Raw genomic sequence first — 12,134 nt, 5'->3', positions numbered from 1 at the left:
AGAGTGGAGGTAGACCTGCTCTACAGGGTACAGGGAGTGGAGGTAGACCTGCTCTACAGGGTACAGAGAGTGAGGTAGACCTGCTCTACAGGGTACAGAGAGTGGACCTGCTCTACAGGGTACAGAGAGTGGACCTGCTCTACAGGGTACAGAGAGTGGAGGTGGACCTGCTCTACAGGGTACAGAGAGTGGACCTGCTCTACAGGGTACAGAGAGTAGACCTGCTCTACAGGGTACAGAGAGTGGAGGTGGACCTGCTCTACAGGGTACAGAGAGTGGACCTGCTCTACAGGGTACAGAGAGTGGAGGTGGACCTGCTCTACAGGGTACAGAGAGTGGACCTGCTCTACAGGTCACCTGACAGCAGTGTAGAGTACATTATATCTCTATATCAGGGGTGTCCAAACTGCGGCCCGGGGGCCAAATGCGGCCCATTTTGAAATGGCCCTGAGCTAATTCAAATAGTCTAATGAAATATGGCCCACAGATTAAACTTGTGTTTCCAATCTGATGAACCGAATACCCAGTTTATCACGATGACTAAAAGCACGTGGTCTTCAGTCTGCTCATTACTGGTTTAAAAATGAAATACGAGCTGAGCATCAATTCTGTGCAAACGAGACTAAAACAGACTCATGAGGAAACGGCCCTGAGCTCATTCAAATAGCATAATGAAATATGGCCCACAGATTAAACTTGTGCTTGTCATATAATGAACTTATTCAATGTTTATGTACAAATATATATCACAGTATTCATCAATCAAGCAATCACTCATTTGCATAACACAGCTTTTTATAATCAGTCTGAAGCTTCTGTTTTAAGGCATGAGCTGCTAACTGAATGAAGTCAGCCCTGAGGAGAGCTGAGAGTATATATGTGTACCTACAGTAGTACTTGCTTCTCTCTATATGTGTACCTACAGTAGTACTTGCTTCTCTCTGAGAGTATATATGTGTACCTACAGTAGTACTTGCTTCTCTCTGAGAGTATATATGTGTACCTACAGTAGTACTTGCTTCTCTCTGAGAGTATATATGTGTACCTACAGTAGTACTTGTGCCTGTCTGAGAGTATATATGTGTAGCTGCAGTAGTACTGGCAATGGTTGCTCAGCTGGATCTTAATTATACGTATAAAAACACACAGACAGACTTTAGTAATACTTTATTAGGAGTATATACGCTCAAATACAACGTCCTTTAACTCAACATACTTCACACATGTGACGTCTGATAAAGTGACGGTTGAATTAAGTTCTTAAAATGCTCAAAGCACATTTATATTCACATCATTATTCCTCTGACAGTTTATGTACATGGAGAGAAGCTGCTAACTGCTGGAGCTCCTGATCCATCAGGTCAAGTGAACACAGAGACTCCCCACGTGAACCTGAACCCGCTCAGACCCCATTTGGGGTTCACACAATAATAATATCATTCATAATAATTACACATCTGAGTTTTTAGAGACGACCCTGTTAGCATGCAGCTAAAAGAAGATCCTGTTCATAGACGCACGAGATGAGAGAGTGCTATCATCATACGCTGAGATAATGCTTCGTCATTCTGTCGTTTCCAGCTGTGTTTCACATCAACTCAAAACACTCACATGTTGGCGGTAGATCCCGTGTTCGGCGACGTTAAATCACGAGAGCGTAGAGGACCATCTGACGGCAAGCTGAAGCTGTGGAAGCATCCTAAATATTGTGGATACCTCAACTGGTATGTGTTGTTATTTTTAAGTGTTGCTTACGTACATTTTGGTGAATTTCTAAGCCGCCAGACTCCATTAAAAACACTCCAATCTGACTTTGTAGGATACGGGGTCTGCTTATTGTGGGACTTTCAGACACATGATAACAACAGCCATAATGCTTCACCTTCCACTGCAGGGAACACACTCTATGCACAGTATATCAAGTGTATTTGAGTCACGAGAATGGACCAACAATCAGCACGATGTGGTCGAAACTCTGCAGGACTTCCTCTGACTTTGAGTTTCCATCACACCCACATACTTCAAACGTTACCAGAGCAGCATGCAGAGCAACGCACGACGTCTCACAGACACTGATAGGGCTAACAACGTCCCAGCATGCAACACTTTTAAGGATCAGTGTGAATAGACGATGCGTAATATGTGTGTGTGTGTGTGTGTGTGTGTGTGTGTGTGTGTGTGTGTGTGTGTGTGTGTGTGTGTGACACAGCTGAATCCACGTCCAGCTGTGGCGTTAATTGCAAAATAAAAGCGCTTTTCAAAAATGCAGTCCTCCTACCTTTTATTATAAATAACTATGATGCCTACTCTAAATAAGTACGTATGCTTAGTGCTTGATAATTTAATAAATCCTCTAATTAATCTACACTTGGCACCCAATATGGTGCGATAAAATCTTACACGTACTTGTGTCTTACATGTGTACACTAACACCTTAAAGCTACTCAAGTGTGATGTCACTGTGTCCTAATGCAGACATACACGTTGCACGATGCTGCATGCACGTAAACAACTGCATTTAAACGTGATCAATCCTCATTCCTAGCCAACGCTAGAGGAAAGGGTTTACTGGCCCATACCAACGACGTGCCGAGATCATCTCTGATTGAAGCGTCACCGGTGTGTTTAGGAGTTTTATTTAAGAGAACTGACGCTTCCAGGTTCAACATCTGTACGGTATTTTGAAAAGCAAGTCGTGGTTTTGGATGAGTCTGATGGTTTCCAGCGTATCCCACGAAGACTTTAACTCCAGAGAGCGCGCAGACATCTGTAATAATAAAACGTGCACTTGTTCTTAGTCGAACCACGATGTTTATTCCAAGCCTAAAGCTGGTCGTTTTGTTTTGTTTGTTTCTTGTTTCCATTTACAACTTTAACCACGTGTTTAAAACTGATCATAAGATACGTAACGTGACCCTTCAACTGTGACTGGATGGGTTCAATGGGAACGTCCGTTTTAGTGGTGATTGATCAATAGCTTCAATCTTTTTCTCAACCTAGCCAGGGTTTCCTTGCTCCAATGATGAAGGTTCGTTGAATGGGAACGTAAGAGGAGTCATGACGTACGACTAATCTGGCTTTTTTAAAACATGTTTCAAACCACGATGTTTGGTTAAATCTAGCCAGCAGGATTTAAATATCTGTTGATCTTTTCAATTTAAAACTTTAACCACGTTTTTAAAACTGCTGACGTTACCCTTTACGGTTATTGAGGACGCAGTTTGGTTCAAATGTATAATTCACTAGTTATTGTTCTGCTGTGACTCATGTCTGCCCTCTCACCGCACCATGGGGGGTATATGTTGTTTCTTCTCTCAACCAAGTAGTTCTGTTTCCATTTACAACCAAAACCAGGTGTTCAAACTTCTACGGTTTCTGAGGGATAAGATACGTAACGTTGCCCTTCGACTGTGACTGGACGGACTTTAGTTCAATGGGAACGTCAGTTTTAGGGTTCTTCAAAAGAGTACTTTTCTAAGGCCAAACCAAAATCTTTATCTAAACCTAGCCAAGGTTTCTTTGCTCCAACGATGCAGGTTCGTTGAATGGTAACGTCAGAGGATTCATGACGTACGACTAATCTGGCTCTTTTCAATGTACGTCCGTCACATATTGAACGTACCTCTTGGAAGGCGAACCACAAAGTTTAGCTGAACCTAGCCAGGAGGAATAAAAAAATCTGTTGATCTGTTTTCAATGTACAACTTTAACCAGAACTTCTACGGTTTCTGACGTTACCCGGGGTAAGATACGTAACGTTACCCTTCAACTGTGACTGGATGCGTGAGTTTAGTTCACATGCACGCCATGTTTAGGGTTGATTGATCAATAGTTTCAACCACAATATTGAGCTAAACCTGGCCAGATTTTTTGTTGATCTGTTTTCAATTTACAACTTTAACAACGTGTTTAAAACTGCTGACAAAGGTATACTTCAGTAGTTCTTGTTCAGTGGTGCCTCTCACAGCACCATGGTGGGTATGTGGTGAACCAGAGAGGCTGGGTGAGGCATGCTCAGCTGGGGGGGGTGATTCTGAGGGGAGTGCACCATCATGTTCCCTCCCCCCGCGGCGGCGATAGCGATGGCGTTAGCCTTAGCATTAGCGTCTGCAGATGGTCGGTGCCGGGCGCTCTTCTGATGCGCACGCAGCCCGGCCAGCTGGGAGTAGGCGGACTGGCAGACGAGGCACTTGTACGGTCGCTCTCCGGTGTGCAGACGCACGTGATTCCTCAGAGTCGACGACTGGCTGAAGCGTCTGTTGCAGAAGCGGCAGACGAAGGGTTTGTCCAGCGTGTGAATCCTCATGTGAGAGCGGAGGTTGCTGCGGGAGTTGAACCCGCGATGACAGATTACACAACGCATGCGACCAACACTGATGGAGGATGAGGAAGAGGAGGAGGAAGAGCAGGAGGAGGAAGAGGAGGAGCCTTCACAGGTGTGGAACTCATCTGGAGGAGGAAGAGGAGGGATTATAGAGCGGTGCAGGGATGTGGCATTTCTGTAGTGGACCCTGAAGGCAGCATCTCCCTGGTCCAATGGGATTTCTCCATCTGATTTTGGATTATGTAGAAAATAATCTCCGTGTTAAACAAACGTTGAATGCTAAGCTAAAGGAGGCTAATGTTGGGCTATAAAGGAACTACAGCACGGTCACATGACTTCACGTCACCACCGCTAAGCTAAAGGAGGCTAATGTTGGGCTATAAAGGAACTACAGCACGGTCACATGACTTCACGTCACCACCGCTAAGCTAAAGGTGGCTAATGTTGGGCTATAAAGGAACTACAGCACGGTCACATGACTTCACGTCACCACCGCTAAGCTAAAGGAGGCTAATGTTGGGCTATAAAGGAACTACAGCACGGTCACATGACTTCACGTCACCACCGCTAAGCTAAAGGAGGCTAATGTTGGGCTATAAAGGAACTACAGCACGGTCACATGACTTCACGTCACCACCGCTAAGCTAAAGGAGGCTAATGTTGGGCTATAAAGGAACTACAGCGCGGTCACATGACTTCACGTCACCACCGCTAAGCTAAAGGAGGCTAATGTTGGGCTATAAAGGAACTACAGCACGGTCACATGACTTCACGTCACCACCGCTAAGCTAAAGGAGGCTAATGTTGGGCTATAAAGGAACTACAGCGCGGTCACATGACTTCACGTCACCACCGCTAAGCTAAAGGAGGCTAATGTTGGGCTATAAAGGAACTACAGCACGGTCACATGACTTCACGTCACCACCGCTAAGCTAAAGGAGGCTAATGTTGGGCTATAAAGGAACTACAGCACGGTCACATGACTTCAAGTCACCACCGCTAAGCTAAAGGAGGCTAATGTTGGGCTATAAAGGAACTACAGCACGGTCACATGACTTCACGTCACCAACGCTAAGCTAAAGGAGGCTAATGTTGGGCATGATGACTTTATTTCAGGATAATAACCAAAAACACATTCAGAAAACCATTGACTTTTAGAGGAGGGGACAGGAAGTTATACCATGCTGACTCATGTCTGGGTTTAAGACTCATTCCTGCAGGTTTTTAAACAATCGGATATTTTAATTATCTTACGGAAGCCCTGAGAGGGAAGGGACAAAAACTGATTTGAATAATTTTCTCTGCTGTCATTATGACGTAAAAACAGGAGCAATAAAAGATCTTGTCAGGATCCACATTCATGGATTAATTTAGGGATAATAAAATCATGTTTACCTGTCTTTGTCTTCTTGGTCTGCTCTTCGTCTCCTCCAGGTATTCCCGGTATTCCCAGGAACGTGTTGTGGGAGTTTCCGTACCACACGAGGAGCTCCTGGTCCGGAGGAATCGTCTGAGGAGAGGAAACGTGTTGTTAGGGACCAAAATGTTGTCATGCATTGGGTCTGTTTTTCATATTTATCTTTAATAACATGTCTTGTATTTAACTGAAGTGAAATCAAACATCTCATCATTTTGTTTTACTAACAGTCTCTGTTTGTGTCCGTATATTTCTCCAAATATTACACCTCATTTGCATCTGTAAACACAACATGTCAGAGAACTCGTAATGTAAAAGATAATTGTGTTGTTGTCAGGAATGAGGCGGGGAGTTTTCATGGTGAATAAAAGTCCATGTTCACCATAAAATAAATACATCTAGTCTCCCAGCAGAGGGCGACACACTCCCACCAGTCAGGTAGAATGGTAGGGTATACCCATATACAGTCTATGGGTATACCACATTGACCAACACACACACACGCACGCACGCACGCACGCACGCGCACACACACACACACACACACACACACACACACTCCTGCATCTTCATTTTGAATGTCCTGATCTAACTGCCTCTTTAATTCTTCTATTAATGAAATTGATTCAAAGGTCACTCATTTACCGGGAATGTATATTTAATTTACATAATTGTATACGACTAAATATGACTACATTCTAACAAGCTGCCTCGTATGAAGGACATCGTAGAACATGCATTTGAAATATAATAATATCTTAAGTTGCAATACAATGAGCTATATAAATAAATTAAGAGACTCTGTGTCAGTGGACAGGAGGCGGTGCGTTCAATGACCTCTACCGCTCTTTTACTAGATATAATAATAAAATAATAAATAACTATAAAAGGACAAGTCAAATCAAGCGATCTGATTGGTTCTTAGCCGTGATATAATGAGCGTATATCACGGGTAGAATTGTAGTTACTTTTCACAAGTCAGTATCCCTCCGCGTCTGAGAAAAGCTGCAACCGTTACAGCTTTTACATTACGTCCGTTAGGAAACTAACTAACTAACAAAGCTCAAGATGGAAACATCTAACTTGGAGTGGATTGAGGAGTGCCTATCTCCAGAAAGCACCTAAACGACGACATGCAGAGCTACGTGAAGAGCAGGTAGACCAACTGACCAGAGAAAGTTGAGCAATATTCTCGCCACGCCAAGCAACAGCCTCGAACAACCTCAGCCTCGAACAACCTCAGCCTTGAACAACCTCAGCCTCGAACAACCTCAGCCTAGAATAACCTCAGCCTTGAACAACCTCAGCCTAGAACAACCTCAGCCTAGAACAACCTCAGCCTAGAACAACCTCAGCCTTGAACAACCTCAGCCTCGAACAACCTCAGCCTAGAACAACCTCAGCCTCGAACAACCTCAGCCTAGAACAACCTCAGCCTCGAACAACCTCAGCCTCGAACAACCTCAGCCTCGAACAACCTCAGCCTAGAACAACCTCAGCCTAGAACAACCTCAGCCTCGAACAACCTCAGCCTGGAACAACCACAGCCTAGAACAACCTCAGCCTCGAACAACCTCAGCCTAGAACAACCTCAGCCTAGAACAACCACAGCCTAGAACAACCTCAGCCTGGAACAACCACAGCCTAGAACAACCTCAGCCTGGAACAACCACAGCCTAGAACAACCTCAGCCTCGAACAACCTCAGCCTAGAACAACCTCAGCCTGGAACAACCACAGCCTAGAACAACCTCAGCCTCGAACAACCTCAGCCTAGAACAACCTCAGCCTAGAACAACCTCGGACTCGAACAACGTCAGCCTAGAACAACCTCAGCCTAGAACAAACTCAGCCTAGAACAACCTCAGCCTAGAACAACCTCAGCCTAGAACAACCTCAGCCTGGAACAACCTCAGCCTAGAACAACCTCAGCCTAGAACAACCTCAGCCTGGAACAACCTCAGCCTGGAACAACCTCAGCCTGGAACAACCTCAGCCTGGAACAACCTCAGCCTAGAACAACCTCAGCCTAGAACAACCTCAGCCTAGAACAACCTCAGCCTCGAACAACCTCAGCCTGGAACAACCTCAGCCTAGAACAACCTCAGCCTGGAACAACCTCAGCCTAGAACAACCTCAGCCTGGAACAACCTCAGCCTGGAACAACCTCAGCCTAGAACAACCTCAGCCTGGAACAACCTCAGCCTAGAACAACCTCAGCCGAGAACAAGTAACCTCGTAAGCCACACTGACCTCCACGGCCTTGTAGAAGATGCTGCTGCCGACCTGCACCACCTCCAGGTTCTGCTCCTGCTCGTTCCTCGCACACTTGATGTACGTCATCCAGCTCCTCTGGTCCTCCTGACTCGCGTCGATGAAATATCGGACCGTCCCATCCTCGTTAAACACCTGAAGAATGGAAAACACCTCGGTTTAGATCGTAAGGGCCGAAACACGATCGTAATATTTAACGTTAACTACAAACACATTGTTGTAGCCTTTCAGGGTTTAATAAGATATACTTAGACGTACGATATATCATATTTGTAGTTAGCACTTCAAGATGTACGATATTCCTCATGTTTGTGTGTGTGTGTGTGTGTGTGTGTGTGTGTGTGTGTGTGTGTGTGTGTGTGTGTGTGTGTGTGTGTGTGTGTGTGTGTGTGTGTGTGTGTGTGTGTGTGTGTGTGTGTGTGTGTGTGTGTGTGTGTGTGTGTGTGTGTGTGTGTGTGTGTGTGTGTGTGTGTGTGTGTGTGTGTGTGTGTGTGTGTGTGTGTGTGTGTGTGTGTGTGTGTGTGTGTGTGTGTGTGTGTGTGTGTGTGTGTTTGTGTGTGTGTGTGTGCGTGTGTAAACGTGTGTTTGTTTACCTCCCACATGAGGTTGTTGTTCTTGTACAGGTCGATGTGTTCAGGGGAAATCAGACGTCCGGTGAACGGTCCCATCTCTGTTCCTGCTTTAATCCACGTCTTCGAGAAGATCCCCAAACCTTCTCCTGAAACACAAAATATATACGTTTTATTAATACCATTATAATTATATTCTTTAGTGTCCCCTGGTCTCACAGCTGTGTGCGTCACTCTTTAGTGTCCCCTGGTCTCCCAGCTGTGTGCGTCACTCTTTAGTGTCCCCTGGTCTCCCAGCTGTGTGCGTCACTCTTTAGTGTCCCCTGGTCTCCAGCTGTGTGCGTCACTCTTTAGTGTCCTCTGGTCTCCAGCTGTGTGCGTCACTCTTTAGTGTCCCCATGTCTCCCAGCTGTGTGCGTCACTCTTTGGTGTCCCCTGGTCTCCCAGCTGTGTGCGTCACTCTTTAGTGTCCTCTGGTCTCCAGCTGTGTGCATCACTCTTTAGTGTCCCCTGGTCTCCCAGCTGTGTGCGTCACTCTATAGTGTCCCCTGGTCTCCCAGCTGTGTGTGTCACTCTTCAGTGTCCCCTGGTCCCAGAGGAGGGGCGCCTCACACTTTGAAAGCTTCACGGGAGAAACAGCGTGAGAAAAAAATAACGAGAAACAGTGAAATCTATCCGGTTAACTTCAGCTAACTTTATGCGAGCGGCAACATGGATCGATTTTTAGTGAAGTGACCTAAAGTCAGAGAGGAGACAGCGTCTGGCAGAAAACGTCACTTGCACAATTTGGCTGTCTGTGGAGACCGAGTTCCCCCACCTCGCCAAAAAGGCTGTAAAAGTGCTCATTCCCTTCACCTCCGCCTACCTGTGTGAGTGCGGGTTTTCCGCATTGACTTTGATCAAAAGCAAGTACCGGTAAAGGCTGCAGCCAGCGGATGATCTGCGTTTATTCCTGTGCGCATCAAAGACGCAGACTCATTGTTCCCACTAAAGTAGGCTGAGTGTAATGAGGAGGCAAAGTTGACGTTCAGTGTGTTACCGGGAGCATATAAGGATGTATCCACCATGTTGAAAATGTAATTTTTTTTAATAAAAACATAAAGATAAAAAGGTTTAAAAAAGTTATTGTTTAATGTTTTAAGGAGGTGACGCTACTCAGCCAATCAAATGGGTGCAGTCAGTGAGTCAGCACGATAGATGCAAACACACACACAGAGACAGAGGAGAGAAACAATCGGAGTCATTTCAAATGGCGTGCTCGAAAAAGAGAAAACAGAGCATTTAATTAAATGTTCTCTTACTGGACCTCTTTGAAATGCAATTGAATACCACTACATTATAGCAACAACAATAAAAATAATACAAGCAATAATAATTGGGAGGGGGTGCGCGGCTGTTCTCATGTGCTCACCTTCCCACACTTTGAAACCCCTGTTTTAGACCGTTATAGCGCGTTTGCAACTCTCGGCCTAAATCTGACGCACAATGTCTGTGAACTCTTCACGATGTCAGACACACACCGTCCGTCCGTTTAAAAATCATAAATAAATTGTATTTATTTATTTCATATTCATCTGAGCTTTTACGAATCCTCAACAGGATAATACATTCATAAAATGTTTTATGACAATTTGCAAATATAACAAAACATGTATTTTTCTGCTAGCCTACATTTAATTGACAGAAACAGCTGAGACGCTAAAATGTGAAATATGCTTTCTAATCACTGTAATGTTCCTCCTAAATAATAAAAACGATGTTTGAACCCCCATTGAATCACAGAAACACCTCGTATTGAACACAGTGCCGTTACCTGGCACGGAGCTCTGGGCGATGATCACCTCGCTCGGGAGAACCAGGCTGGACAGCTTCTGCACCTCTGGAAGGAAATACAAATACAAGATATAATTAAAAATGGCACTTTAATAATAACAATAATAATAATAATAATAATAATAATAATAATAATAATAATAATAATAATAATAATGCATTTTATTTATGGGCGCCTTTCAAAGCTCTCAAGGAGACCTTACAGAGCATCATTAGAAACAAGCAACAAAGACGGTCAAACAGTAATTTAAGACTTTAAAAAACAACAACTTAAAAACAACGATCCCTTTAGAGGAATTATGATATAGAATACGCGAGTTTAAAAAGGTGGGTTTTCAGGCGGGATTTGAAGGTTGAGAGTGAGTCCATGTTGCGGATGTCTTGTGGGACAGAGCTCCAGAGACGGGGGGCAGAGCGGCTGAAGGCTCGTGACCTCACGGTGGTCCGGCGGGCAGAAGGTACATGAAGGCAGAGGAGGACCGGAGAGCACGAGAGGGAGTGGAGGTGTGAAGGAGTTCAGAGAGATATGGAGGTGTGAAGGGCCTCGAAGGTGAGGAGGAGCAACGTGTTGAAGTGGATGCGGTATTTAACGGGGAGCCGGGGAGTTGTTGGAGGCCCGGAGTGATATGATCAGCGGAGGGACTTCGGGTAAAGATACGGGCGTTTCTAAACTCCTCTGATCACATTGTATTATTTTAATAACTAAACTTGATCAGAAACACTAATGAACAATGTGACACTGCATTTGAACTCCATTCACTTTAACAGTTTAAAGTGGAACATCATCTTATTAATTAATATTCTGTGTCTTTATTCATAATTAAATATCTTCTTTACAGCATTAAATGTTACAGGTAAATGTTTTATTTTTACTGCAGAGATTGGTATTTCACACTCAATCAAATGTGTGTAATGTTATAAAGTATATATGTTTCTCTTATATAAAGAGGAAGTGTTGACCTGTACATTTGATTTAATTGATTATTATTTATTAATTAATCTAAATAAGTCACGGTCCGGTTGAACGCCGTGATCTCGGCTCGGATCGAGAAAAATGAATTCCTTTATATAATTATGTAATCATGTCGTCACCGGGCTCCTGTTGCTCGTTAACTAATTAGTGAAATGTCCCAAAGAGTCTCTGATAGGTGATCAGATCACCCCCATCACAACCCTTCTGTTCAATAGAGCCTTTTCCCGGACCTTTTATTTATTTTGAATTGTTTTTTTTACTGCTTTTTATTCATTCCACCGTGTTGTGTGCTGTTTTTATACTGTTCATGCTCACTGCTTGTAGCACTTCTGGATTTGAACTCAAATATGAAGTGCGTTATAAAAGAAACCCATTATTATTATTATTAATAAGAGGCTCGTCAGTCCCCTCCTGCTCCCTGGCTAAATGACGCACTGCGTGCTAATAGATCCATCCTTCGGGCAGCAGAGCGGAAACGGTGGAAATCCAAACACCATGACGACCTCCTAACCTATCAGGCTCTCCTCTTTCTCTGCTTCCATCTCTGAGGCAAAAAGCACTTTCTTTCAAGATAAGATCCAATCTTCCTATTCCAATCCCCAAAAACTATTTTCCATCTTCTCCACCCTCTTGGACCCCCCCCCCCCCCCTCCCCCCTCCTCCCCTCTGTCAAGCGACTTTGTTAACTTTGAAAAAAAGGTTGATGATATTCGCTCTTCTTTTTCTGACTCACCTTTACTCACCT

At 44.3% G+C, this 12,134-nt stretch overlaps 1 protein-coding gene across 1 annotated transcript; it reads right to left on the bottom strand.

Moving 5' to 3' along the window:
- Positions 1-3,218: 3,218 nt before the first annotated feature.
- prdm12b (PR domain containing 12b) lies at positions 3,219-11,698 on the bottom strand (the record flags this gene model as incomplete). Its single annotated transcript, XM_079687062.1, has 6 exons — positions 3,219-4,551; positions 5,720-5,834; positions 7,994-8,149; positions 8,608-8,732; positions 10,397-10,462; positions 11,692-11,698. The coding sequence occupies 6 exons, from the start codon at positions 11,696-11,698 to the stop codon at positions 3,962-3,964; spliced, it is 1,059 nt and encodes a 352-aa protein (XP_079543188.1). The 3' UTR covers positions 3,219-3,961.
- Positions 11,699-12,134: the final 436 nt, after the last annotated feature.

Source organism: Notothenia rossii (genome assembly GCF_949606895.1).
Source record: "Notothenia rossii genome assembly, chromosome: 6".
In the NCBI taxonomy this organism is placed as follows: Eukaryota; Metazoa; Chordata; class Actinopteri; order Perciformes; family Nototheniidae; genus Notothenia; species Notothenia rossii.
This window is presented reverse-complemented; position numbering and strand designations above follow the sequence as displayed.